The 24,569-nt window shown below is 49.6% G+C and overlaps 2 protein-coding genes across 13 annotated transcripts in view; one reads left to right on the top strand and one right to left on the bottom strand.

Moving 5' to 3' along the window:
* TNK2 (tyrosine kinase non receptor 2) overlaps positions 1 to 19,353 on the bottom strand; it is a 44,189-nt gene extending 24,836 nt beyond the window's left edge. For 4 of the 12 annotated variants that reach the window (XM_057737978.1, XM_057737972.1, XM_057737973.1 and 1 more), the window contains exons 1-3: positions 19,203 to 19,351; positions 17,683 to 17,815; positions 13 to 204 (exon numbers count right to left, since the gene is read on the bottom strand). The gene's annotated coding sequence lies outside the window, so the exon portion shown is untranslated. Of the gene's footprint in view, positions 1 to 12; positions 205 to 802; positions 918 to 17,682; positions 17,816 to 18,795; positions 18,931 to 19,202 lie in introns of those variants that run through there. The other 8 variants (XM_057737981.1, XM_057737977.1, XM_057737975.1 and 5 more) reach the window with 8 other exon arrangements.
* Positions 18,464 to 21,229, top strand: LOC130855021 (basic proline-rich protein). Its single transcript, XM_057737824.1, has 5 exons — positions 18,464 to 18,509; positions 18,680 to 18,767; positions 18,834 to 20,337; positions 20,457 to 20,649; positions 21,204 to 21,229. The coding sequence occupies exons 1-5, from the start codon at positions 18,464 to 18,466 to the stop codon at positions 21,227 to 21,229; spliced, it is 1,857 nt and encodes a 618-aa protein (XP_057593807.1).
* Positions 21,230 to 24,569: the final 3,340 nt, after the last annotated feature.

Here is a 24,569-nt window from a genome sequence, read left to right as displayed (position 1 = left end):
AACACACTCCACCTCAAGGCTGAGAAGAGAGACCCCAGCGGGCGCTGCGTGAGCTCTCCCGACGCGCCTTCCGCACTGCGCTGGCTGGCGCAGGGCCGACCTGCCAGGCAGGGCGCTCCCTCGGGCAGCAGCTCCCCTGCATCTCACTGCAGCTGCGGCAGAAGCTGGTTTTGGGAGCAGCTGCAGGAAGCCACACTCAGGAGGCTGTGGAGAAAGGGAGGCTGAAAATGCCAGGCCCACCCATCCCTCCTTCCCCTGGCTGCGTAAAGGGTCTGCTCTAAACCATTTCCCCTTCCTGCTTTCTGGCTACCCCCTCCCTCCATAAGCCCCCTGCCTCCGAATTCCATCCTGTTCCACGTCATCCACAAGATCCAAGCTGCCTCTAGGATCTGGGGACTCCACCCTCCATGGACACCCTCTGGTCTGCCACCTGCCCCCTTCTCTCTAAAGGGAGCGGGTAGTGGCCCAGGAACCGGCCTGCCCCGCTGGCCACGCCCGTCCCCCAGGCTCTGCAACAGCATCAGTGAAGCGACAAATCCACACTGAGGAGCAGGCGTGACATGTCATTTCCGGCCAAGAGGATTTTTCCAAAACAATCTACTGTATTCTTGGGAATACACGCCAACCCCCGCTCCAGGCCAGCCCTCTCCCACCTCCGCCCTCCCTCTTCCCCAGGCCCCGGAGGGAAAACCACACATCGGGGAGGAGGCGGACGGACGGGGGCTTGTGGCTCCTCTCCCAAGCAGGGGGTTATCTTGCCTCCACACGCCAGCCCTGCCAAGCCCAGTCAACCTCAACTCACCCCTCTGTGTGCGGGGCCCACGCTTCTGGGCCAGAGCCAGGCTGGTTCCCCTCGGGACCTCGTCCCAGCAAGAACTGCCCCAGGCAAGCCCACACCTTCGGGTCATCGGAGGAGGCTGGCCACAGCCAAGGGAGAGAAGGGTGATTCAGACACACACCGTGGCTGTCCACACCCTCTCCATCTCCAGGACACAGCGGCCCACTGCCTGCCAGGGGAGCCTGGCCGCTGAGGTCCTGAGGACAGTCAAGGCTGGGGCATACCTACCAGCAGTGCTGAGCCCACCGGCCCCGAGTCTAACCCTGAAGGCTCATCACCCTTCTCCTTAACTTCTGACACTCCCTAAGACTTTGGAACTTGCCCTTCCTTCTCTCCCCTCCCTGGGGGTCGCCTCTTTTCCGCCCAGGGCTCCAGTCACCACCACATGCTGTCTGTCTCCACTCCCGAGCTCCGGGAGCTAGCCCCATGTTTCCAGACACTTACAGCCAGCTCCACCAGGAGGACGCCCAGGTACGTACGTTCCGCATGTCCACACTGAGCTCCTCATCCCCCAGCTCACACCTGCTCACGTGTGCTCCTGTATCCTGACTGGAAACCTCACCAGCCAACACCAGCCACCTAGGCTAGACATCTCACCCTGGGCTCCCCGACCACGACTCCCTACTTTCCCCACTAGGCAGGCCACAAAAGCTTGTTATTTCTGCCTCTTCATCATTCCTCCCATCCACACCGTCAGGGCAAGAGCCAGACAGACCTGGGCTGAAATCTCGGCAGCATCACTCTCTAGTCAGATGACTTTTGGGCAAATGACAACCTCTATGCCTCAATTTCCTTATCTGCAAGATGGGAATAAACAGCACCTCCTTCAGCAAGTGCAAATGCAATGAGGTCACGGATAACAGCACACTTAGCACAGCATCTGGCACCTGGCTCCCTAGTGTTACACTGTCACCTGAACACAGATCCGAAGTTCCTCTCCTGTGACATCCTTCTGTAACTCCTCACTGAGCCAAACACAAGGCCCTCAGGACCCACCCCACCCCTTGCCTATCTGTCCAACTCCACCTGTTCTCACTTCCTTCACACGTCTCCACATACCAACCAAGTCAAATACTCGCCCTTCCCTAGACACACCATCTCCGTTAACTTTAACATCTTTGAGCTATTCTTTGGGATACTTTCTCTTTGTCTACATGAACTCCTACACACCCCTCAAGACCCAAACAGAATGTCATCTCCGTAAATTCCCATTTCCTATCCCCAAATGGTTCTTTTTGCCATGCTTCCCATGTTACCTTGTTAACACATGTTTGAAAATAAGAGTGGTATAAACACATAACACTACATGTGGAAAATAGCCAAAAGAATGAAAACACTTAATTATCCATCATGCTCTGATCCTTAAAGGGTCACTATTTCTGTAGCACTCTATGTTACTACATAATTCTATTGACGGAACCCTACGTACACACCTCGCGAGTGCTTTGTACACTGTAAAATAACCATCTGTTTATATCTGTCACCTTGAAAGAAGAATCTGGCAAGGCATTTGGTCAAGAGAGTTTGCTGAAAGGGGCTTCAAGCCTTTGTGACGGACACTGGGGAAAGGGGGGCTGTCTCTGTCCCAGTGAGCTCGTGCCTCCTCACGTCCAGCGAACGGCAGGAATGAGCCTGGCTGCCTTCGCGGCCCTGGCTTTGCTTCCCCCCATTATTTCTAATCCAGAGAAGCGAGCACCTTCACGGGAGGAGGGCCGGCCAGTCTCATTACCGCTACGCCCGTCCCAGAACCACCAAGATCCTTTGTTCCCACAAAGCTATTTCAGCCCCGGGGACAACACAGCAGTCCCTCAAGGTAGAGGGAGAGCTCTGACTGAAGGCTGCCTTCTCGTCAGACTGTGGAGGGAGAGCTGGGGTACAGGAAACCACAGGGCTGGTGGATGGGCGGGAGGTCTGGTCTGTCAGGCATCCCAGCCTCGCGGGGGAGCAGGGGAGCGAGAGGGTGCGAAGGCAGGGAGCAGAAGCAGGGGCAGACACACCAGACACAGGGCCCCTCCTACGCCTCAGCGCCTTCCCCTTCAACAGAGAAGGAGGTGTCACTTCCAGAGAGGAGAGGAAAGAACCTGACGAAGCACCACAGTGCAGACTCTCGCTGAACCCAACAGCTCCCTGTATGTACCAACTTGGTCTTGCAAGTATCCTGCAGCTGTCTCACGCTCCAGCTCCTGGAGCACCCCTCCCCTGCACACAGACACCGCTCGCGTGCGACAGCGGGGCAGCTCCTGCAGCCGTCCAAGAGTCCCCTGCACACGCACAGCGCCCATGCCCGAGGGCCAGGGCTGGGATGCACGGCTCTGCAGAGAGCTGCCTCGCACCGTCCTCTGGACCAAACATCGTCACGGCCCCACGGCCAGCAGCAGAGGCTCCCGGGAAGAGAGAAAGGACGCGGTCTGGCTCCCGGCAGCCAGCCACTCCCAGAGCTCTTCCAGGGCTGGGCAGAGGCCGCCCAGCGGGTCACCCTCGCCCCAGCCCCACCCCTCGGCAAGAGCCTGGAGCTGAAGGGGCCTATTGTTGGGCCCTGGAGGTGGGGAAGGAAGCCAGAGCTGCGCACTGCAGAGCATTTACTCTGCGGGAGGGGCTGCTCGTGCCCTGGGGACCGCGTGCACCCCAGAACCCCAGCAGCGGGGAACCCCCAGCGCAGGGTGGCTGTTCGGCCAGGGGGAGCACGGGTCTGGGCCTGGGAGCGAGAGAGCTGGCAGGGACTGAAGGATACGTAAGATACCTGAAATCCACACATTTTAGCGGCAAAGACACTGAGACCCTGACCGGGCGGGACATGCCCGGTCTGAGGCACCTAAGAAGCTGTCACAGGGAAAGGGTCCCTAGCAGTGGGGAGGTGAACGGTTCAGAGCAACGGTGACTCCCTTGTGGCCACAGAGGGGCGGCCCCGCCAAGGTCAGGGACCAGTACAGCTCAGGGGCCCGAGAGGAGAACTCGCCTCCGCAGGGACAGGCAGGACCCAGCATGCTCACAGCCAGCAGAGCCCTTGGCTCCCAGGACCTACAGCTGCTGAAGGAGGGCCCAGGCCAAACCTTTTGCCCCACCCCCCTTCAGTCACTCACCGCGTACCAACCCTGTGCTCACCCTGTGCTAGATTTGGGGAACATGAAGGAGAAGAAGTCACGACTCAGGTCCTCAGAAAGACAGTGTGCAAGTTCTTTACTAGAAGCTCTACCTTTCGCTGCCTGATGAACCCTCCACCACTACCCCACATTATCCCCGTTTTACAGATGAGGAAACTGAGGCTCTGGAGAGGTGACCAGGGTCACCTAGAGAGTAACAAGCGAACCAGAACTCAGTCAATATACAACTGGACATGAAACTGCTTAGTTCAAGGATCTGGGCTCATGCAGGGCAGAGCTGGAGTCTTATTTGTTAAATACACCCTAGATACTGAAAGGATTCATGGATTCTGAGAGGAAGTTTAAAGAGGGAACAGAGGTTCCAGGAAAAGATAGATTACACACATGCACGTAATCTCACTCCTGCCCAAAACCCCACCAAAGCTACAATTATCAAAAGAGAAATTTTCTGAATGGCACAAGTCCCTAAGGACGGGGAGAAGAGTAGAGGAGAAAACCACAAGAAAGCTTTGGAAGCTGGAAAGCAGATGGGCTAGTGACTACAGAGAGCAGACCTGAGAAAATCCCAATCCCAAGATGAAAAGTACCTGACTGACCCCACAGAATCCTCAAAAGCCTGGGAACTAGCAGCCCCAGAAACCTCTAGAAGAAAAACAGGTGACAGAGGGAAGTGCTAAAAATACAGAGCATTAGTTAAGAGCTGTTTAAGAAGCTGTAAGACCCCTCTGGACTCCCTCCCCAGTACCACCCGGCAAAACTGGGACTCCCTTCAGGGGTAAAGTGCAGGTCTCGGCACCGGCGCAGCAGGCCTGGCTGACAACGGGTGCCATGGACCCAACAAGGAAAGCGCAGACGTGGAGACCCCAGTCCCCTCCTCAACTCCCTCCGGGAACATGCAGCCAGGCCTCCACCTCCTGCAAGAGACAAGCATGTCCTTTCTGGGGACTGTGATCCGGCCAGGAAAGACACAAAAAGACCAACACTGGGAGTTCTCCACTAACCCGCACGGCCAGCTCACCATACAAAGAAGCTCGGTCAACAAGGCCACCCAGGGCTTGCAGACAAGTGCAGGTGACAAAAAATTACTGGACACTCAAGGAAAGCCTCTAACATGGAAGAAAGAGAATAAAACACTTAGAAGAAAGCAACTGAGAAAAAACAGACCATGCAGGAGAAGAAAATTCCCGACAGAAAATGCTCATTAATATCCTGAGAGAGACAAGATGTTGTATTTACAAAACAAGAAGAGAATACTATTATTTTTAATAAGGGGAATAAAAAATGACACACATGACAGGAGACAGAAGAAAATTCAGCAGGCCCGTCCCCCCGCCACCAGCAAAGCCTGGCGCACTGCGGGGCTCATAAACACCTGCTGAGTGGGTGAACCAGGCAGCGTGTCCCGAGCTTTAACGCACACAGACCACCCGGGGGAATCTTGTTAAAACGCATGTTCAGATCCCACAGATACGGGCCAGGGCCTGCGTGCTACATTTCTAACACGCTCCCGGTGACACATGTGCTGGCCCTGAGACCACACTCTGAGAAGCCGTGGTCTCCGCTCACCGTCGCAGCTCACCGTCGCAGCGGCCGTGCACGGAAACCACCCGGGAGGCGGGCACGCGTCCGTGTGCGGGCCCCACCCACCGAGATGCTACCCCGCTTGGCCCGGTGACACTCCGGCATCAGATCGCGACGTCTCCGCGGACGAATCCAGACGGGGGCTGAGGGCTGCTGCCCTGGAGGAAGCTGTGCTTGTGCCAACCGCTGGTCGCGGCCGAACAGGCCTGTCTTCAACACTCTCTCCCGCTGCTGACACGGGCCCCCCTTTCAGAAGGCCCTCCCCACCTCGGCCACGGGCACCGGCGTGCGGGACCGTGTACTGCACAGCTGATGACTTCCAGGGCGCAGCCCCACTCACATCAGCAGATGGAGGACGCGTCCCACTGAAGTTCCAAGACATACATTCTGAGAATTTTTTCCTTACCACAGTCACACACGTATCTTAATTTTTCTCATTAAAAAAAAAAAAAAATCTGGACCTTAAAACTTCAGCAAGGATTTTACCAAAGGATTTAGCAAAGGATTTTTTAAAAGTGAAATGTGGGTATTTCCCTAGCCAAACATCCGAATCCATTCTTCCAATGTTTCTGTTAAAACTTAAGTTAAACTTAGTAGTTCTGTGTCTACCTCATCCATGCCACAGGATAAAATAATATCAGCATACGTTTACTGCTATTAACATTGCTAAAATCACAAAAGAGATGGAGGGTAAAGTACAGGGAATCTTCCATAATGGAGAGCAAAAGCCCACACCAAGCTACATCATTAAAGAATACTGGAGCAGCAACAAAGACCCAACACAGCCAAAAATAAAATAAATAAATTTATGAGGAAAAAAAAGGAATACTGGAGACAAAGAAAAAATGCTACAAACTCCTGGACAAGGGTACAAGTTCCACACAAAGGATTGGGAATGATTTTAGACATCAACATTAACTCTGATTGTTAAGAGCAATATCCTTAAGATTCTGAAGGAGAGCAATTTCCAGCCTAGCTCTCTATGTTCAGCTAATTAAGTGACTGAGGATCAGACTGGCAAGGCCTCAAAATACTCTACCACTCTTTCACCCTCCTCTCTCAGGAAGCTACTAAAGGATGTGCTCTACCAAACCAGAGCATAAACCAACAAAGGGGAAGGCAGGAAGCAGAGGTGCAACACAGAAAGGCAGTGAAGGAAATGCCCAGGATGGTGAAATGGAGATCCCAGGAGGATAGCTAAGCACCAGTGACAGAGAGCAACTAGTCCACACCGTGTGAGGGCGCAAGGCTCTCAGAAAGGCTTCTTCAGAAAGGTGAGTTTGATAGCATGCCTATGGAACTGACATCCTGAGAATTTTAGACAGCTAATGGAGAGTGTGACTAATTGAAAGGTACACAGAAAACTAAGCAAACAAAAAAAGCAACTCCAGGAAGCACAGAAAAGTGCGCAGGAAAGGAAAAGTCACAGTTTACTACACCATAACAATGTAAACAACAAACAGTAGACTGAAGAAAAAAATGAGATACATCCAGAGTGGATGGACTGGAAGACGGGAGGAGGAGAAGGGCCGGAATGTGGGAAATAAAGTAAAATCCTCATCTCTGGCCAAGATGGAATAGCCCAGATCAGACCTACCCTCCTGGACTGAAACAGAAATATGGACAAAATATACTAAACGGTTTTGAAGACACCAGACATCAAGACACAAAGGCCAGTGATACCTAGGAGACAGGAAATAAAAGAGGTCAGCCCCATGGTTGAGTTTCCAGGCTACAGAACAGGGAAGGGAACCAGCTGCATCCCAAAAGACTCTCTGAGTTGAAGAGATGGAGCTGAGACTTTGGGGAAACTCAGGTGGCAGAATTCACAGAACAGAGCATCAGAGCAGAGAAGTCAGCACAGAAGTCTGTAAAAGGTCAGCTGAATACTGCTCATCCCGTGAATGGGGGAAACTAGCCTCGGCTGGGGAAACGAACCACCCAGAGGGGTTAGACGCCACAGTGACTGGTGCTCGCGCAGCTGGGAGACGTGCCTGTTCCCGCCAGCCAGACTGGGAACGCTGGGCACTGGGCAGAACACACAGGCGGGTCCTTGCCTCAGCAATGAAGAATGATTAGCCCCAGACTGAGCACAGCTCTGCTCTCCCCTAACAAATCTTAAAAACGGAATTCAAAAGGATCAAACTATTTCCAAGTCACTTAGCTGCATTTCAGAACAAAGCTCAAGAATATTTACAGGAATACAAAAATACCCAGCAACCAACAAAGTAAAAAATGGGTTGGTCTGGCATCCAATAAAAAATTACTAGGCATGGAAAAAAAAAAAAAAAAAAGGTAAAAAGCAAGAAACTATGATCCATAATGAGGAAAAAAAGCAATCACTCAAAACCAACCCAGAACTAACACAGACGTTAGAATTAGTAGACAAAGACACTAAAACAATTATTAAAACTGTGTTTTTAAAAGACTATTGATGAACTTTTAGAATAAAAACTACACTGTGAAATGAAAAAAATAAACTGAATGGAATTTAAGTCCGATTAGAGAGTACAGAATAAAAAGAGGGTGAAACTGAAGACACAGTAACCGCTCTATTACTATAGAAATATTAGACTATCCAAAATGAAACACAGAGGAAAAAAGATTCCTATTTAAATGAACAAAGCATCAGTGTGCAGTAGGACAATTTCAAGTGGCCTAACATATGTGTAATTAGAGTTCCTAAGTAAAGGAGTTGGGAACAGAAAAAACATATGAAGAAATAATGACTGAAATTTTCCCAAATTTGACAAAAACTAAAAGCCCACAGATTCAAGAAGCTCAATGAATCCAAACACAAGACACGTGAAGAAAACTACAACATCGCACATCACAATCAAATTGCTCAAAACCAGTGATAACATCTCAAAAAGTAGCTGGGGAGGGCAAGGGAGACATGTTACATACAGGGTACAAAGATGACAACAGATCTCTTGCAGAAACAATGGAAACGAGAGGACGGTGGCACAAAATCATTAAAACTGATGACTTAGAATTCTATTCCAATGGAAATGCCTTTTTAAAATAAAGGCTAGGAGGCGAAAGATGGTGGCGAAATAGAAGGACGTGGAGTGCATCCCTCGCCACAGATGCATCAGGAACACACCAAAAGACACAGCAACGCCCACAGAGAACCAGCGGAACACCAGCAAACAACCTCGGACACCAGAAAGGACTGCAAAGATTCCGACATAACTGGGACAAGCAGCCTCTGAAGTTTGGACTACTATGAGAAAACAAAGAAACACCATGCAGGCAAAGGAGCAGGAAAAAAAACCCCAAGGCCAAATAAATGAAGAGGAAATAGGAAAATTGCCTGAAAAAGAATTCAGAGTACTAATAGTAAAGATGATACAAAATCTTGATAACAAAATACAGAAAATACAAGAAACAGTTAATAAGGACTCAGAAAAACTAAAGAACAAACAAACAGTAACAGACAACAAAATAACTGAAATGAAAAATACTCTAGATAGTATAAACAGCAGAATAACTGAGGCAGAAGGACGAATAAGTGAGTTGTAAGATAGAATGGGGAAAATAACTGCCACAAAACAGAAAAAAGAATAAAAAGAATGGAAGACAGTCTCAGAGAACTTGGTGACAACATTAAGCGAAGCAACATTCGAATCATACGCATCCCAGAAGAAGAAGAAAAAAAGAAAGCATCTGAGAAAATATTTCAAGAGGTTATAGTGGAAAACTTCCCCAACATGAGAAAGGAAATAATTAACCAAGTCCAAGAAGCACAGAGTCCCATACAGAATAAACCCAAGGAGAAATACACCAAGGCACATATTAATCAAACTAATGAAAATGAAACACAAAGAAAAAATATTAAAAGCAGCAAAAGAAAAGCAACAAATAACATATAAGGGAAAACCCATAAGGATAACAGCTGATCTTTCTGCAGAAACTCTGCAGGCCAGAAGGGAGTGGCAGGATATACTGAAAGCCCTGAAAGAGAAAAACCTACAGCCAAGAATATTCTACCCAGCAAGAATCTCATTCAGATTCAATGGAGAAATCAAAAGCTTTACAGACAAGCAAAAGTTAAGAGAATTCAGCACCACCAAACCAGCCTTACAACATATTGCTAAAGGAACTTTTCTAAGTAGGAAACACAAGAGAAGGAAAAGCCCTACAAAAACAAAAGCAAAACAATTAAGAAAATGGTAACAGGAACATACATGTCAATAATCACCTTAAATGTAAATGGATTAAATGCTCCAACCAAAAGACACAGACTGGTTTAATGGATACAAAAGCAAGACCCTTACATATGCTGCCTACAAGAAACCCACTTCAGACCAAGGGATACATGTAGACTGAAAGTAAAGGGATGGAAAAAGATATTCCATGCAAATGGAAGTCAAAAGAAAGCTGGAGTAGCAATACTCATATCACACAAATTAGACTTTAAGACTATTACAAGAGACAAGGAAGGTCACTACATAATGATCAAGGGATCCATCCAAGAAGAAGATATAACGATTGTAAACATCTATGTACCCAACATAGGAGCACCTCAATACATAAGGCAAACGCTAACAGCCATAAAAGGGGACATCGACAGTAACACAATAATAGTAGGAGACTTTAACACCCCACTTACATCAATGGACAGATCATCCAAAAAGAAAATAAATAAGGAAACACAAGCTTTAAATGACACATTAGACCATCTCGACTTAATTGATATTTATAGGACATTCCATCCAAAAACTACAGAATATACTTCTTTCTCAAGTGCACAAAGAACATTTTCCAGGATAGATCACATCTTGGGTCACAAATCAAGCCTCGATAAATTCAAGAAAACTGAAATCATATCAAGCATCTTCTCAGACCACAATGCCATGAGACTAGATATCAATTACAGGAAAAAAACTGTAAAAAATACAAACACATGGAGGCTAAACAATACGCTATTAAACAACCAAGAACTCATTAAAGAAATCAAAGAGGAAATCAAAAAATATCTAGAAACAAATGACAATGAAAACACTACAACCCAAAACCTATGGGACGCAGCAAAAGCAGCTCTAAGAGGGAAGTTTACAGCAATACAGTCCTACCTTAAGAAACAAGAAAAATATCAAATAAACAACCTAACCTTACACCTAAAACAAGGAGAGAAAGAAGAACAAAGAAACCCCAAAGTGAGCAGAAGGAAAGAAATCATAAAGATCAGATCAGAAATAAATGAAAAAGAAAGGAAGGAAACAATAGCAAAGATCATTGAAACTAAAAGCTGGTTCTTTGAGAAGATAAACAAAATTGATAAACCATTAGCCAGACTCATGAGGAAAAAAAGGGAGAAGACACAAATCAACAGAATTAGAAATGAAAAAGGAGAAGTAACCACTGACACCACAGAAATACAAAAGATCATGACAGACTACTACAAGCAACTATATGCCAATAAATGGGATAACCTGGAAGAAATGGATACATTCTTAGAAAAATACAATCTTCCAAGACTGAACCAGGAAGAAATAGAAAATACGAACAGACCAATCACAAGTACGGAAATTGAGACTGTGATTAAAAATCTCCCAAAAAACAAAAGCCCAGGGCCAGATGGCTTCATGGGCGAATTCTATCAAACATTTCGAGAAGAGCTAACACCTATCCTTCTCAAACTCTTCCAAAATATAGCAGAAGGAGGAACACTCCCAAACTCATTCTACGAGGTCACCATCACCCAGATACCAAAACCAGGCAAAAATGTCACAAAAAAAGAAAATTACAGGCCAATATCACTGATGAATATAGATGCAAAAATCCTCAACAAAATACTCGCTAACAGATTCCAACAGCACATTAAAAAGATCATACACCATGATCAAGTGGGGTGTATCCCTGGGATGCAAGGATTCTTCAATATACACAAAACAATCAATGTGATATATCATACTAACAAATTGAAGGATAAAAGCCATATGATAACCTCAATAGATGCAGAAAAAGCTTCTGACAAAATTCAACATCCATTTATGATAAACTCTCCAGAAAATAGGCACAGAAGGAAATTACCTCAACATAATAAAAGCCATATATGACAAACCAAAAGCCAGCATCGTTCTAAATGGTGAAAAACTGAAAGAATTACCTCTAAGGACAGGAACAAGACAAGGGTGTCTGCTCTCACCATTATTATTCAACGTAGTTTTGGAAGTTTTAGCCACAGCAATCAGGGAAGAAAAAGAAATAAAAGGAATCCAAATTGAAGAAGAAGAACTAAAATTGTCACTCTCTGCAGATGACATGATATTATACATAGAAAACCCTAAAGACTCTACCAGAAAACTGCTAGCACTAATTGATGAGTTCAGTAAAGTAGCAGGATACAAAATTAATGCACAGAAATCTCTTGCATTCCTATACACTAACAATGGAAGAGCAGAAAGAGAAATTAAGGAAACTCTCCCATTCACCATTGCAACAAAAAGAATAAAATACCTAGGAAAAAACCTGCCTAAGGAGGCAAAAGATCTGTTTGCAGAAAACTTTAAGACACTGATGAAAGAAATCACAGACGACACAAACAGATGGAGGGACATACCATGTTCCTGGATTGGAAGAATCAACATAGTGAAAATGACTGTACTACCCAAAGCAATTTACAGATTCAATGCAATCCCGATCAAATTACCAATGGCATTTTTCACAGAACTAGAACAAGAAATCTTACGATTTGTATGGAAACGCAAAAGACCCTGAATAGCCAAAGCAATCTTGAGAAGGAAAGATGGCGTTGGTGGAATTAGGCTTCCTGACTTCAAACTATACTACAAGGCCATAGTGATCAAGACAGGATGGTACTGGCACAAAAATAGAAAGGAAGATCAATGGAACAGAACAGAGAACTCAGAGGTAAGCCCAAGCACATATGGGCACCTTATCTTTGACAAAGGAGGCATGAATATACAATGGAAAAAAGACAGCCTCTTCAATAAGTGGTGCTGGGAAAATTGGACAGCAACATGTAAAAAAATGAAATTAGAACAATTCCTAACACCACACATAAAAATAAACTCAAAATGGATTAAAGACCTACATGTAAGGCCAGACACTATAAAACTCCTAGAGGGAAACATAGGCAGAACACTCTATGACATACATCAAAGCAAGATCCTTTTTGACCCACCTCCTAGGATAATGGAAATAAAATCAAGAATAAACAAATGGGACCTAATGAAACTTAAAGGCTTTTGCACAGAGAAAGAAACCATAAACAAGACAAGAAGACAACCCTCAGAATGGGAGAAAATACTTGCCAACGAAGCAATGGACAAAGGATTAACCTCCAAAATATACAAACAGCTCATGAAGCTTCATACCAAAAAAGCAAATAACCCAATCCACAAATGGGCGGAAGACCTAAATAGACATCTCTCCAAAGAAAACATACAGATGACCAACAAACACATGAAAAGATGCTCAACATCACTCATCATCAGAGAAATGCAGGTCAAAGCCACAATGAGGTATCACCTCACACCGGTCAGAATGGCCATCATCAAAAAATCTGGAAACAACAAATGCTGGAGAGGGTGTGGAGAAAAGGGAGCTCTCCTGCACTGTTGGTGGGAATGTAAATGGGTACAGCCACTACGGAAAACAGTTTGGAGGTTCCTTACAAAACTAAAAATAGAACTACCATATGATCCAGCAATCCCACTACTGGGCATATATCCAGAGAAAACCATCATCCAAAAAGAAACACATACCATAATGTTCATTGCAGCACTATTTACAACAGGACATGGAAGCAACCTAAATGCCCATCAACCGATGAATGGATAAAGAAGATGTGGCACATATATACAATGGAATATTACTCAGCTATAAAAAGGAACGAAATGGAGCTATATGTAATGAGATGGATAGAACTTGAATCTGTCATACAGAGTGAAGTAAGCCAGAAAGAGAAAAACAAATATTGTACGCTAACTCATATACACGGAATCTATTCAAAAAAAAAAAAAAGGGTACTGATGAACCCAGTGATAGGACAAGAATAAGGATGCAGAGAATGGACTGGAGGACACAGGGTTGGGGGGGCGGGGGGCGAAGGGGAAGCTGGGACGAAGTGAGAGAGTAGCATAGACATATATATACTACCAACTGTAAAACAGATAACCAGTGGGAAGTTGCTGTATAACAAAGGGAGATCAACTCGATGATGGTTGATACCTTAGAGGGCTGGGACGGGGAGGGTGGGGGGGAGTCCCGGGAGGGAGGGGACATGGGGATATGTGTAGAAATACAGCTGATTGACTTTGGTGTACCTCATGAGCTGGTACAAGAGTGTAAAGCAATTATATTCCAATAAAGAGCTTAAAATAAAAGTAAAGGCTAAATAAACTTTTTAAATATACAAAAGCTGAAAGAAATCAACACCAGCAGACCTGCATTATAATAAATCTTAAAGGAAGTCCTTCAGACAAAAGAAAAATAATAGCATATAGAAATATGGATCTATGCAAAGACATGAACAGCACTGGAAATGGCATCCACATGGGGAGTTAACAAATATTTCTTACTTTAAAAGATACTGACTGTTTAAATAAAAATTGTACCAATGCAGTGTTGGGTATATAACGTACAATTTTGATAATAATTGCATAAAGGAAGGGAAAAATAAAAATATACTATCTTCAGGTTCTTCCACCACTGGAAGGCAGACTACGATAAATTAAAGATGTATATCATGAATCCTGTAGACCTTACAAGAAAAATATCCTCATAAACACAGATGCAAAAATTCTTAACAAATTCTTTAGCAAACAGAATCCAACAATGTATATAAAGAATAATAATCGTGAGCCAATGGAGCTTGTCTCAGGAATGTGAGGTTGATTTAGCATTTGAAACCAATGTAATTCAACACATTAACGAAAAAAGAAAACCCCATCATCATTTTGATAAACACAGAAAAAAACCTGACAAAATCCAACATCCATTTCCATTAAAAATCTCAGTAAAATACGAACAGAAGGGAGCTTCTTCAACCTGATAAAGATCATATATGAAAAACTTACAGCTAAATCATGCATAATGCTGAAATACTGAATGGTTTCCCCTGAAGATCAGGAACCAGATATCTAATCTTCTATTCAACATTATACCAGAGGATAAGCCACTGCAATCAGGCAAGAAAAAGAAATAACAGACATAAAGATCAGAAAGGAATAAGTAAAATTGTCTATATTAGCAGATGACATGACAGTCTATGTATAAAATCCAAAGGAAGCTACAAAAAAAGCTACTGGAACACGTCTGTTTAGCAAGGTGGAAGGATAACATACAGAAGTCAATTTTACTTATGTATACTAAAAACAAACAATTGGAAATTGAAATTTAAGAAACAACACCATCTTATAGCAACATTATTGGCAACAACAAAAAGGTAGCAGCAACCATCAATGGATGAATAAACAAAATGTGGTATATTCATACAATGGATACTATTCAGCCTCAGAAAAAAGAAGGAAATTGTGACACATGCTACAACATGGATGAGCCTTGACTACATTACAGTAAGAGAAAAAAGCCAGTCACAAAAGGACAAACACTGTATGACTCTACGCCCCTGAGGTAGAGCAGTCATATTCACAGGGACAGAAAGGAGCATGTGATTGCCAGGGGCGGCGGTAGGAGGGGGAATACAGAGACTGTTTAATAAGTACAGTTTCAGTTTTGCAAGATAAAAAAAGTCCTGGAGATGAATGATAGTGATGGTTGTGCAATAACGTGGATATACCTGACTCTACTGAACTACACACTTGAAAATGGTTAAAATGGTAAATTTTTTGTTGTGTATATTTTAACCACAATTATGGTAAGCAAAACTTTTTTTAAGAAGAAAACTGAATTCCATTAAAAATACCATTTACAATAGCATCAAAAATACGCAACTCTTAAGGATATATCTGACAAAAGATTTAAAAGATCTGTACATTGTAAACTACAAAACATTGGTGAAATTCTTAAAAATCTAAATAAATACAGAGATATACATTGTTCATGGGTCAGATTCAATACAGCTAAAATATCAGTTCTCCCCAAACTGATCTGTAAATTCAATGTAATCCCAGCAGGCTATTTTGTAGAAATTAACAAATTGTTCTAAAATGCATATGGAAGTGCAACAAACCTAGGATAACTAAAGTAATTTTGAAAAGGAAGAAGAAACTTCAAGATCTTTCCTTGGTTTCAAGGCTTACTATAAAACTGACAGTGATTGGGCTTCCCTGATGGCGCAGCGGTTAAGAATCCACCTGCCAATGCAGGGGACACGGGTTTCAGCCCTGGGCTGGGAAGATCCCACATGCTGCAGAGCAACTGAGCCCGTGCGCCACAACTACTGAAGCCCACATACCTAGAGCCCATGCTCCGCAACAAGAGAAGTCACTGCAATGAGAAGCCTGTGCACTGCAACAAAGAGTAGCGTCCGCTTGCCGCAACTACAGAAAGCCTTTGTGCAGCAATGAAGACCCAACTCAGCCAATAAGTAAAAAAATAAAATCTACAGTGATCAAGATAATGTGGTCCTGGGATAAAGACAGACAAGTTAGATCAATGGAAGAAAACAAAGTCCACAATTAGATCTACACATATACAAACAACTGATTTTCAATAAAGGTACAAATGCAACTCCATGGAGAAACAATGGAGAACAATGTTTGAACAACTGTTCAGAAAATTCTGCTGAACAACTGGATCTCCAGATGCAAAAAAACTGAACTTCCAGTCATGGCTTGCACCTTATACTAACCTGAGAATTAACCCAAAATAGATTGTAGGCCTAAATATAACACCCTAAGTATAAAAGTTATAGGAGAAAACCATCACGCTTTGGGTTGGGCAGAACATTCTTAAACACCAAAAACATAAGACATAAAATAACAAGTTGGTAAACTGGAGTTCATTAAAATTTAAAACTTCTGCTCTTCAAAAGACAGTGTTAGGAGAATCAAATGCAAGCCAGAGACCTGGAAGAAAATATCTGCAAATCACATATCCCATAAAAGGCTTGTATCCAGAATATAAAAGAACTCCCAAAACTTAGTATGAAAAAAAACCCAACACAATTAAAAAATGGGTAAACAATCTGAACAGATACATCAACAAAGATACACAGATGGCAAATAAGCACATGAAAAGATGCTCAACATTAGTCATTAGAGAAATGCAAACTAAAACCAAAATGAGATACCATCACAGACCTATCAGTATGTCTAAATTTAAAGAGACTGATCACACCAAGTGCTGACAACGTAGTGAACAAACTAGAACATTTATACACAGCTGGTGGGTACATAAAATGATGCAACCACTATGGAAAACAGCCTGGCAGTTTGTTAAAAATTAAACGTACACCTATCACATGACCCAACTATTTCAGTCCTAAGGATTTACCCAAGAGAAATAAAAGCCTATGTCCATACAAAGACTTACACACATGTTCACAGTAGTTTTACTTGTAATAACCAAAAACTGAAAACAGCCCATCAGGAGGTGAATGGATAAACAGACTGTGGTATACAATGGAATACTACTCAGCAATGAAAAGGAATAAGCCATTGTCACACACAAAAACATAGATCAATCTCAAAATAATTATGTTGCGTGAAAAACCACAGGCAAAAAAAAGGAGCACATACTGTATGACCCCATTTACGTGAATTTTAGGTAATGCAAACTAATGTATAGTGACAGAAAGCAGACCATTGCTACCTGGGGAAGCGGGATGGCAAAGGAGGGGTGGGATAGAGGGATTACGAAGCGGCACAGAGAACTTTCGGGGGGCTTGGGAATAATGGCTGTGTTCCTTATCTTCGCTGCGGTGGTGGTTTCACAGGTATGTACGTATGTTAAAACGTATTAAATTATGTTTTAAATATGTCCCATGTACCATACGTCATTATACTTCAATAAAGCTGTTATTTAAAAAAACACTTCATCTTCCAGGATAAAGCACAGGGTAGGCGGACAACAGTGGGCTTAGCGCCCAGAAGAAAAGGTCTGGGAGCACTGACCCCTCCTCCCTAACGTCCACTGGCCACGACTCCTGGAAAGGTGAACCCTAGGCTGGCAAAGAAGGGTCTGAGCCCTCTGCACTCAGGACACGTGGGGAAAACCAGGGCCCACCTCACAGATGAGGAAACTGAAGCCCAGAGATGTTATCTTGTTGCCTCCGGAAGTGACACAGCTAGTAAGCAGCTGAAACCCAGATCTGCCAGAGTTCTTCCTCTCTTCATCGACCACAAATTCAGTAATCCACCTGAAACAGGGCAAAGGCATGTGCTTATGTGCATGTGTTTAGAACAATTCTCTCCATTGAAGCCAGAGAGCAAACACCAGCCTGGCCATCCCAGAAGAACCAGACACCTTGGACGCAGCAGCTGAACTTCCGGTGCCTGAGTGTCTGGAGTGGCAGGATGACAGGCAGGCGTGGGACGAAGCTGACAGTCAGGTCTGGGTTTGCACGGGGAGCAGGCTAACCGGCTCCCCCAGCAGAGTCCCCGCAGCTGCCTGCCTAGGACGCAACCACCACTCCCTGCGCCCCGACAGGAAAGCACTATCTCCACCCAGTCCGGTTGGGACAGGGGTCTGGGGGCCGTCTGACTCAGAGCCACTCCTTGGGCTGAGGCAGAGATGGGTCTTGGCTAAGGCCCTGAGACAGGCAGCAACTCTGCACCCATCCCCACAGGCTAGAGAAGCAAGAACCCAAACAGTGCCAGGTAAGAGATGAACATCCCTAGCAGGATGAGGCCAACAAGCGGCCAACCAAGCCCCTATGGGGCAGGAATGAATAGGCTTGGCCTCCTGGCCACGAGGGAGTCAAAAGGAAGTCAGATCCACCCCCACCTCTGCAAGCCCCACCTCCTAGCTGGGCTGGGAACTGGCCCTGGCTGGTACAGAACCCACGATGCCACCCAGAACCCAGATGCGGCCCATCCGTCCACCTCCACGGGGTGGGGCTGAGGTCTGGGCCACGGAGGAGGCCCAGAGTCCAGCAGTGCAGAGACCCTCTCCTCTCCCCCACTTTCAGGCTGGGGTCCTGAGAGCCCACACGGAGACAGAACCCTCAGCAGTACCTCTCCACCCTTCTGCCCACTATTCATCCTTGGCTCTGGGCCCTCAGTACCAATCAAACGTGACAAGAAGGTGTGGCGGGAGCCGGCCAGGCTCGTGCCCAGGTTCCTGGCTGCCACACTCACGTCTCAGCTCACGTGAGCAAGAGGGTGACAAGATACGGACCTGTTCACGCAAGGCTGCCCCTTCCCTCTTTTGGAAAGTGCTCGAGGACGTGAGCAGCCTGCGCTGACTGCAGCACCCGCGCTGCGGCACGGAGGCACCCCGCCTCCGCCGGCGGACGGGCGCAGCGCTGCGCACTTCCTCCGCCACCCCGGCCTGGGGCCGCCCCTCTCCTGCTCCTGCCCGGGCCCGGCCGCCACCCAGGCAGCCTCCGCGCGGGTCCAGACGCTAAGCAGACGGCCCGTGGCTGCGGTCGGCACACGCCGCGCTGCGGCAGGGGTCGCGCCTGGCTGCGGACACGGCGCCCTTCCCGCCCGTGCGGGTGTAAGCGCGAGCGAGCGGGAGAGGCGGCCTGCGGCCCCCGCCCCCCAAACACAGCCGCGGCCGCCGGCGGAGCGGGGCGTCCTCACCTGCTGCCTCCCGCGGGCTCTCCGCAGACACGGCTCCCGCGACGTCCCGGCCGCGGCGGCCACGCAGGGCCCGGCGGGGCGCAGCCCGCCGCCCGCCGCCCCCCGCGGGCCCGCAGCGCTGAGCCGCCGGCCCGGGGGTCACCACCGCCGCCGCCGCCGCCGCCGCCTCCGGGCCCTGCGGCCCTCGGGGGGCCCCTCTCCCTCCCGGGACGCCTTCCCGTCCAGGCACGTCTCCTGCACCGCCCGCACCGCCTGGCCCTCCTGCACCCCGGGCAGCCAATTCGCCTCCTGCACCCCCAGGCGGCCCTCGCCCTCGGGCCCCCGGGGCCCCACCGGCCGCGCCCGGCCCCCCAGCTCCGGGCTCCCGCGCCGCGCCGGGCTCCCGCCCAGGACCGCCGCCTCCCGCCCGCGGCGCCCGCAGCTCTCCCAGGACCGCTCCCCGGGCCCCTCGGGCCGCCGCCGCCCGCGGGGGCCGCGCCCCGCCCGCTCCTGCACGCCGGCGCGGGCCTCCCCGCGCTCCTGCACGGCCCGGCCGCCGCCGCCGCGCTCCTGCCGCGGCCCCAGGCCCTGCTCCTGCGCCACCGGCCCGCCCGCGGGGCCCGTCCACGGCGGCGCGCCCCCCGGCCCCCGCCCCGGCTCGCGGCCGCCGCGCTCCTGCACGCCCGCGCCCAGCCCGCCGCGCTCCTGCACCGCCGCACCCACGCCGCCGCGCTCCTCCACGCCGAGCGGCAGCCCGCGCAGCGCCTGCGGGCCCCGGCGGAACGCGCCCACGCGTGGCGGCCGCGGCTCGGGCGGCGCGGGGCCCGGCCGGCCGCGCCCCTCGCGCGCCCCCCACGCGGGGCCCCCCGGCGGCTCCGCCCCGCCCCCGCCCCCCAGCGGCCGCGCGCTCCCGCCCCTCCAGATGGTGCCGCCTGCGCGCGCGCGCGCCCCCGCCCCCCGCGCCTTCCGCCCGGCGCGCGGCGAGCGCGGCGGGGTCGCGCCCCTCCCCCGCTCCGCCCCGACGGCCGGCGCCCGGCTCCCCGCCCTCGCTCCCGGCCGCCGACGTCCGCCCGCCGGGCGCCGCGCCCGCGCCGGTCCCCGCAGCTGCCGCGGCCCCGAGAGCCCGGAGCGCCCGCCGGCCGGCCGGCCCGCTGGAGTTCCTGGAGCCCGCCCGAGCCTGCGCCTGCGCCGCCCGGGGGGCGGAGCCCGACGGCGTTGCCCCGCCCCCTTAAGGGGCCAGGCCGCGCTTACGCCTCCCTCCCCTCCTTCCCGCAGGGCCCCGGCGCTCCCGCTTCTCCATCGCACCCGAGGCCCTCCTTGCGCTTGCCTGTGGAGCCGAAGGGGGAAGAGGCGGAGCAGAAGGCAGGGAGGTCACCCGAGGCGGTGTCGTCCGCGGGGCCCAGTGAAGGAGCACTGAAGGAGGAGCCTCGAGGTCTGAGGAGCGGTTCGGCTGCTCCTGACTTACCACGTGAGTGTCAGAAAGTCGCTTGCCTCTGGCCTCCGTTGCTTCGCTTCTGAAATGAAGAGCGTGGGTCGGAAGGTCTCCAAGGTCCCGATGCAGTGAGCGTCTGACCGCCGAGAGGGACTCTAGTCCTAATCGCTCGGCAGCAGCCCAGACCCCTGCGAACCTGGCCTGCCTCCACCCTTTCCCTGGGGCCAAGGGAAAGCCGGGCTCAGGCCTGGCACGCTTCCTGTTGGGAATGCCAGCAGAGAGAACCCCAGGCAAAGGGAGCCTTCCCCCCTCCTGCACCGGGCCCTCTTGGGCCTGTACCCCGAAAAGAGGAGAAAACTCAGAGCTCCTTCTCCCGGCGATAATGAAGCCTGCAGACCCAGATCCTAGCACAGCTGGAGGCAGCCTTGGGCCACGAAGCTTGGAACCCAAAGGCTTCTGGCAAGCTGGCCCTGTTTCTGACTACTTCATCTGTAAAGTTTAGAATAATGTAACAACCCCAGACAGAACTGCCCCAAGGACCAGGCCTCAGAGAACCGTGTAAGGGTGACTCCTGCGCTCCTGCTCTCCAGCACTGGGCCGAAGGCCTCTGGCCTGAGGACAGCAGGGCAAGAGAAGGGCGTGGGTTCTAGACAGCTGTGGGGGCGCTGAACTGGGTGGATTTCAGTCACAGCGTCTTGCCCCGTGAGGTGAGCAGGGCAGCTTTCTCCTAAGGCATTCGATCAGTGTGTGTAAGGGTTGCCCTTCACCATGGAGCCAGGGCCGCTGAGCAGGAAGCTGGAAGCATCCCACCTGGGCCGAGACAGGGTCTAGGGCAGGCAGGACTGCACAGGTGATAGAACTGAGGCTCTACACAGGTACGTGACAGCCGGTAGTGGTGAAGCCAGGATTCAGATCCAGTGCTCTGACTCCCAGGTTTGCTCTGAACCACTAAGGCACAACAAAGCAGTAGCAAACCCAGGAGCTTTGGGAAGCATCCGCTCTTAAAAGAGACAGATGGGGCCCTGGGCCAGACAGCTGGTGATGGGCAGGCGGAGCAAAACTGAATGTTTGTCCTCAGGCAGACAAGAACGATGCCCATCTCCCTTCTTCCATTGATGTGGAGGGAGTGAACTAGCAGTGGGGAATTTGTTGCAGCAAAAATAGAAATGAAGCTTTTCCTTTCCTGAGAGCAAGGAAAGTGAAGGGAATAGTGAACAGGCTAGAGAAGAAACTTAAAGGAGCCTGAAAGGGTTAATCACGCCTAGCTTTATTTTAACTGTTACTCATCTATAGCCTCTATAACTAGATTTGTGCTTCACAAAGCTAACTTGTCACTCCCTGACGCCTTGTGAGTTTCATCCTGCACCTGTCACCCCCTAATTCTATGTAAATTACATCCTGCACCTGGTGTTTATGCTCCCTGCACTCCCTTGTAACACATCACCCCTTGATGAAAAAGCTTTTTGCATTTCAGAAAGAAGGTCCTAGGCCAATAAACCAGAGGCAAATGGGCCCAATTACTGGGCCAGCTGTGACTGTTCTGAAATAATGCAAGACCTGCACGACTTTGATCCTTATCATATACCCCCCCCCCACTGCGAGCCCCACCTATAAAATCTCTAATTCCCCGGGAAGAGGGGGGCACAGTTCTTGAGGTGCTAGCCTGCTGTGTTTTCCCCTTTGCCAGGCAGAGATTAAAGCCGTTTTTCTCCTTCCTACAAAACTCTTGTCACCATATTTCTTTTTGGCATTGATGCACAGAGAGTCAAGGATTTTGGCATCAGTCTGACTAGATTTGCCCCCAATCAATAGATGCAAACAACTGATTTGGAGCAAGTTTGTCTGCTGGTAAATCAAGCTCTAAATCAAACAAGGCAAGGGGTCACAGCACCTGCATGCTGGTTGGTCCTGCTGGGTGATTCTCTTAGGGGAGCCCAGCTTCCCATTCTCTCATCTCCCCTCCAGTTGCTCTCAAGAGCCAGACCCATGTCGCTGATATGCCTAGTGCAGGGTTATCTGGACTTCAGGCTCACAGAAAAGAGGTCTCCTGCTCCCTTCCCCCATCCTGCCTAGTCCCAACACCTGGCCTGTCCCCACCACCACACTGAGCACTGGGGCTGTGATGCAAGTTGTCTGGGAGGATGTCTCCTTCTCTGCATTGTGTGTGACTCTGGTACTGGTAGCCGGGGAGAACTCCCGCAAGAGGACTGATAGCATAGTGGAGGAAAGGAGACACAGACTAGAAGCACAAGGCTGAGGAGATTCAGGAGGCTGTGGGGATGACCCCAACCCTCCAACATGCCTGTGCCAGTCTCCTCCCAGATCTGGCATCTGAAGAGAGCTGCCCACAGCAGAGTGGCTCTGCAGGGAGAAAGGCTTGTCAGGTCTAGTTCTAAGCAGAGGCAGCGCAAGCTGCTCAAAGGAGGCTTGTGACAGTGCCCCGAAGAATCTCCACTGTGAGCCGGTTGCAGGCGTGGGCCACGCGGGAGGGCAAGGAAGGCCGCTGCGGGTAGTGAAAGCAGCCCGGATCCTACCTGTAAGCAGGTGCTCAGCCAAGAGGGGTGGATGCTGCAGAGGGAGTGCGCTGAAGGTTTTTTTGGTTCTGTTTTGTTTTTAAAAATAGAGCAATAGTTTTCAAACTACTGTTGCAGCCTATTAGTAGGAGGTGAGCTGAATTTAGTGAGTTTTAAGTGGCTTTTTTTTTAATGAAAGAGGACAATAATAGAAAATATCAGAATATAATTTTTTGAACTTTTCATTGACGTATAACATGCATCCAGAGAAGTGCAAATACTTGGGCATTTTACAAAGCAAATATACCCAGCACTGAGATCAAGGAACACAATAATCAGGATCTGGACGTCCCCCCAAATGTAAGTTTTAAAAGTAACTTTATTATATTAATCTTTGAGCACGTCCTTCATATTCATGATTTATTTTTAACTTTCTGACAACCCTTCCCGGCTTCCCCCACCCCAACATAAACTCCACAATAACAGGAACTTTTGTCTGGGAACAGAGTGGCACAGGCACCTAGAACAATGCCGAGTACACAGTGGGTGCCGGCAGGATCTATTGCATGGATAAGAGTGCATCACAGTATAACCGAGCAGGACCCTCCCGGGCCTTCCCAGGACAGACCCCACCCCCCACCCCGTGTCCTCTGCCTGCCTCTTTGTCGAAAACCTTTAGCCTCCTAGTCCTTCCCCAAGTTCCAAAGAGTAAATTTAATCAAAGAAGTAAGACAATGCGGAAAGAAAGGAAAACAGCTGAGCAAGAGAAGATGATAGTTTAGCCATTAAAGGCAAGGACCTTTCGTTCCTGCTCAAGGGCTACAGGTAGTAGTACCCTGCGCCACATCCTGTGAGCTGTCTGGCAGAGACTGAAACCCCCAGCAGGTGGGAGAAGTTAACCTCATGCGGCCCACAAGCACGCTGAGCTCAGACCACTTGGGACCAGGAGGCGGGTGATGTTGATGCCCTGTCGCCGCACCACCAGCCGGCCAGCAGCGCGTCCACGAGCTGACCGTGCGCTCCACGAGCCCCTCGCTCAGCCTGGCTTTCAAGGCCTCCCCCGGGGGCCATCAGGGACCTGCGCCTCCGGGGCCGGCCTCCGAAAGCCCCGCCGCGGGGCCCCGGCACAGGCAGCCGACGCTCCGCGGCGGGGCGCGGCCTCGGAAGGCGGCTCGGCGAGCGCGCGGCCTGCGGGGTCGAGGGGTCAGCGGGTCAGCGCCGGGCTCCGGGCCCGCGACCGCACGGCGCGGGGAGGAGACGGCTCGGCGGCGGCCGCGCCCCTTCGGGGGAGGGGGGAGGGGGAGGGGAGGAAGGGAGGGGGGAGGGGAGGGGTCCCGAAGGCGCTCCTGCGCGCGGCGCCGCCTGCTGGCCGCCCCCGGGGCTGACGCTGGGAACCAGCGAACGGCTGCCTGCGTGCAGGCACCCTTGGGTATTTCTTTTTTT

This window comes from Hippopotamus amphibius, chromosome 6, assembly GCF_030028045.1.
Source record: "Hippopotamus amphibius kiboko isolate mHipAmp2 chromosome 6, mHipAmp2.hap2, whole genome shotgun sequence".
Classification (NCBI taxonomy): Eukaryota; Metazoa; Chordata; class Mammalia; order Artiodactyla; family Hippopotamidae; genus Hippopotamus; species Hippopotamus amphibius.
This window is presented reverse-complemented; position numbering and strand designations above follow the sequence as displayed.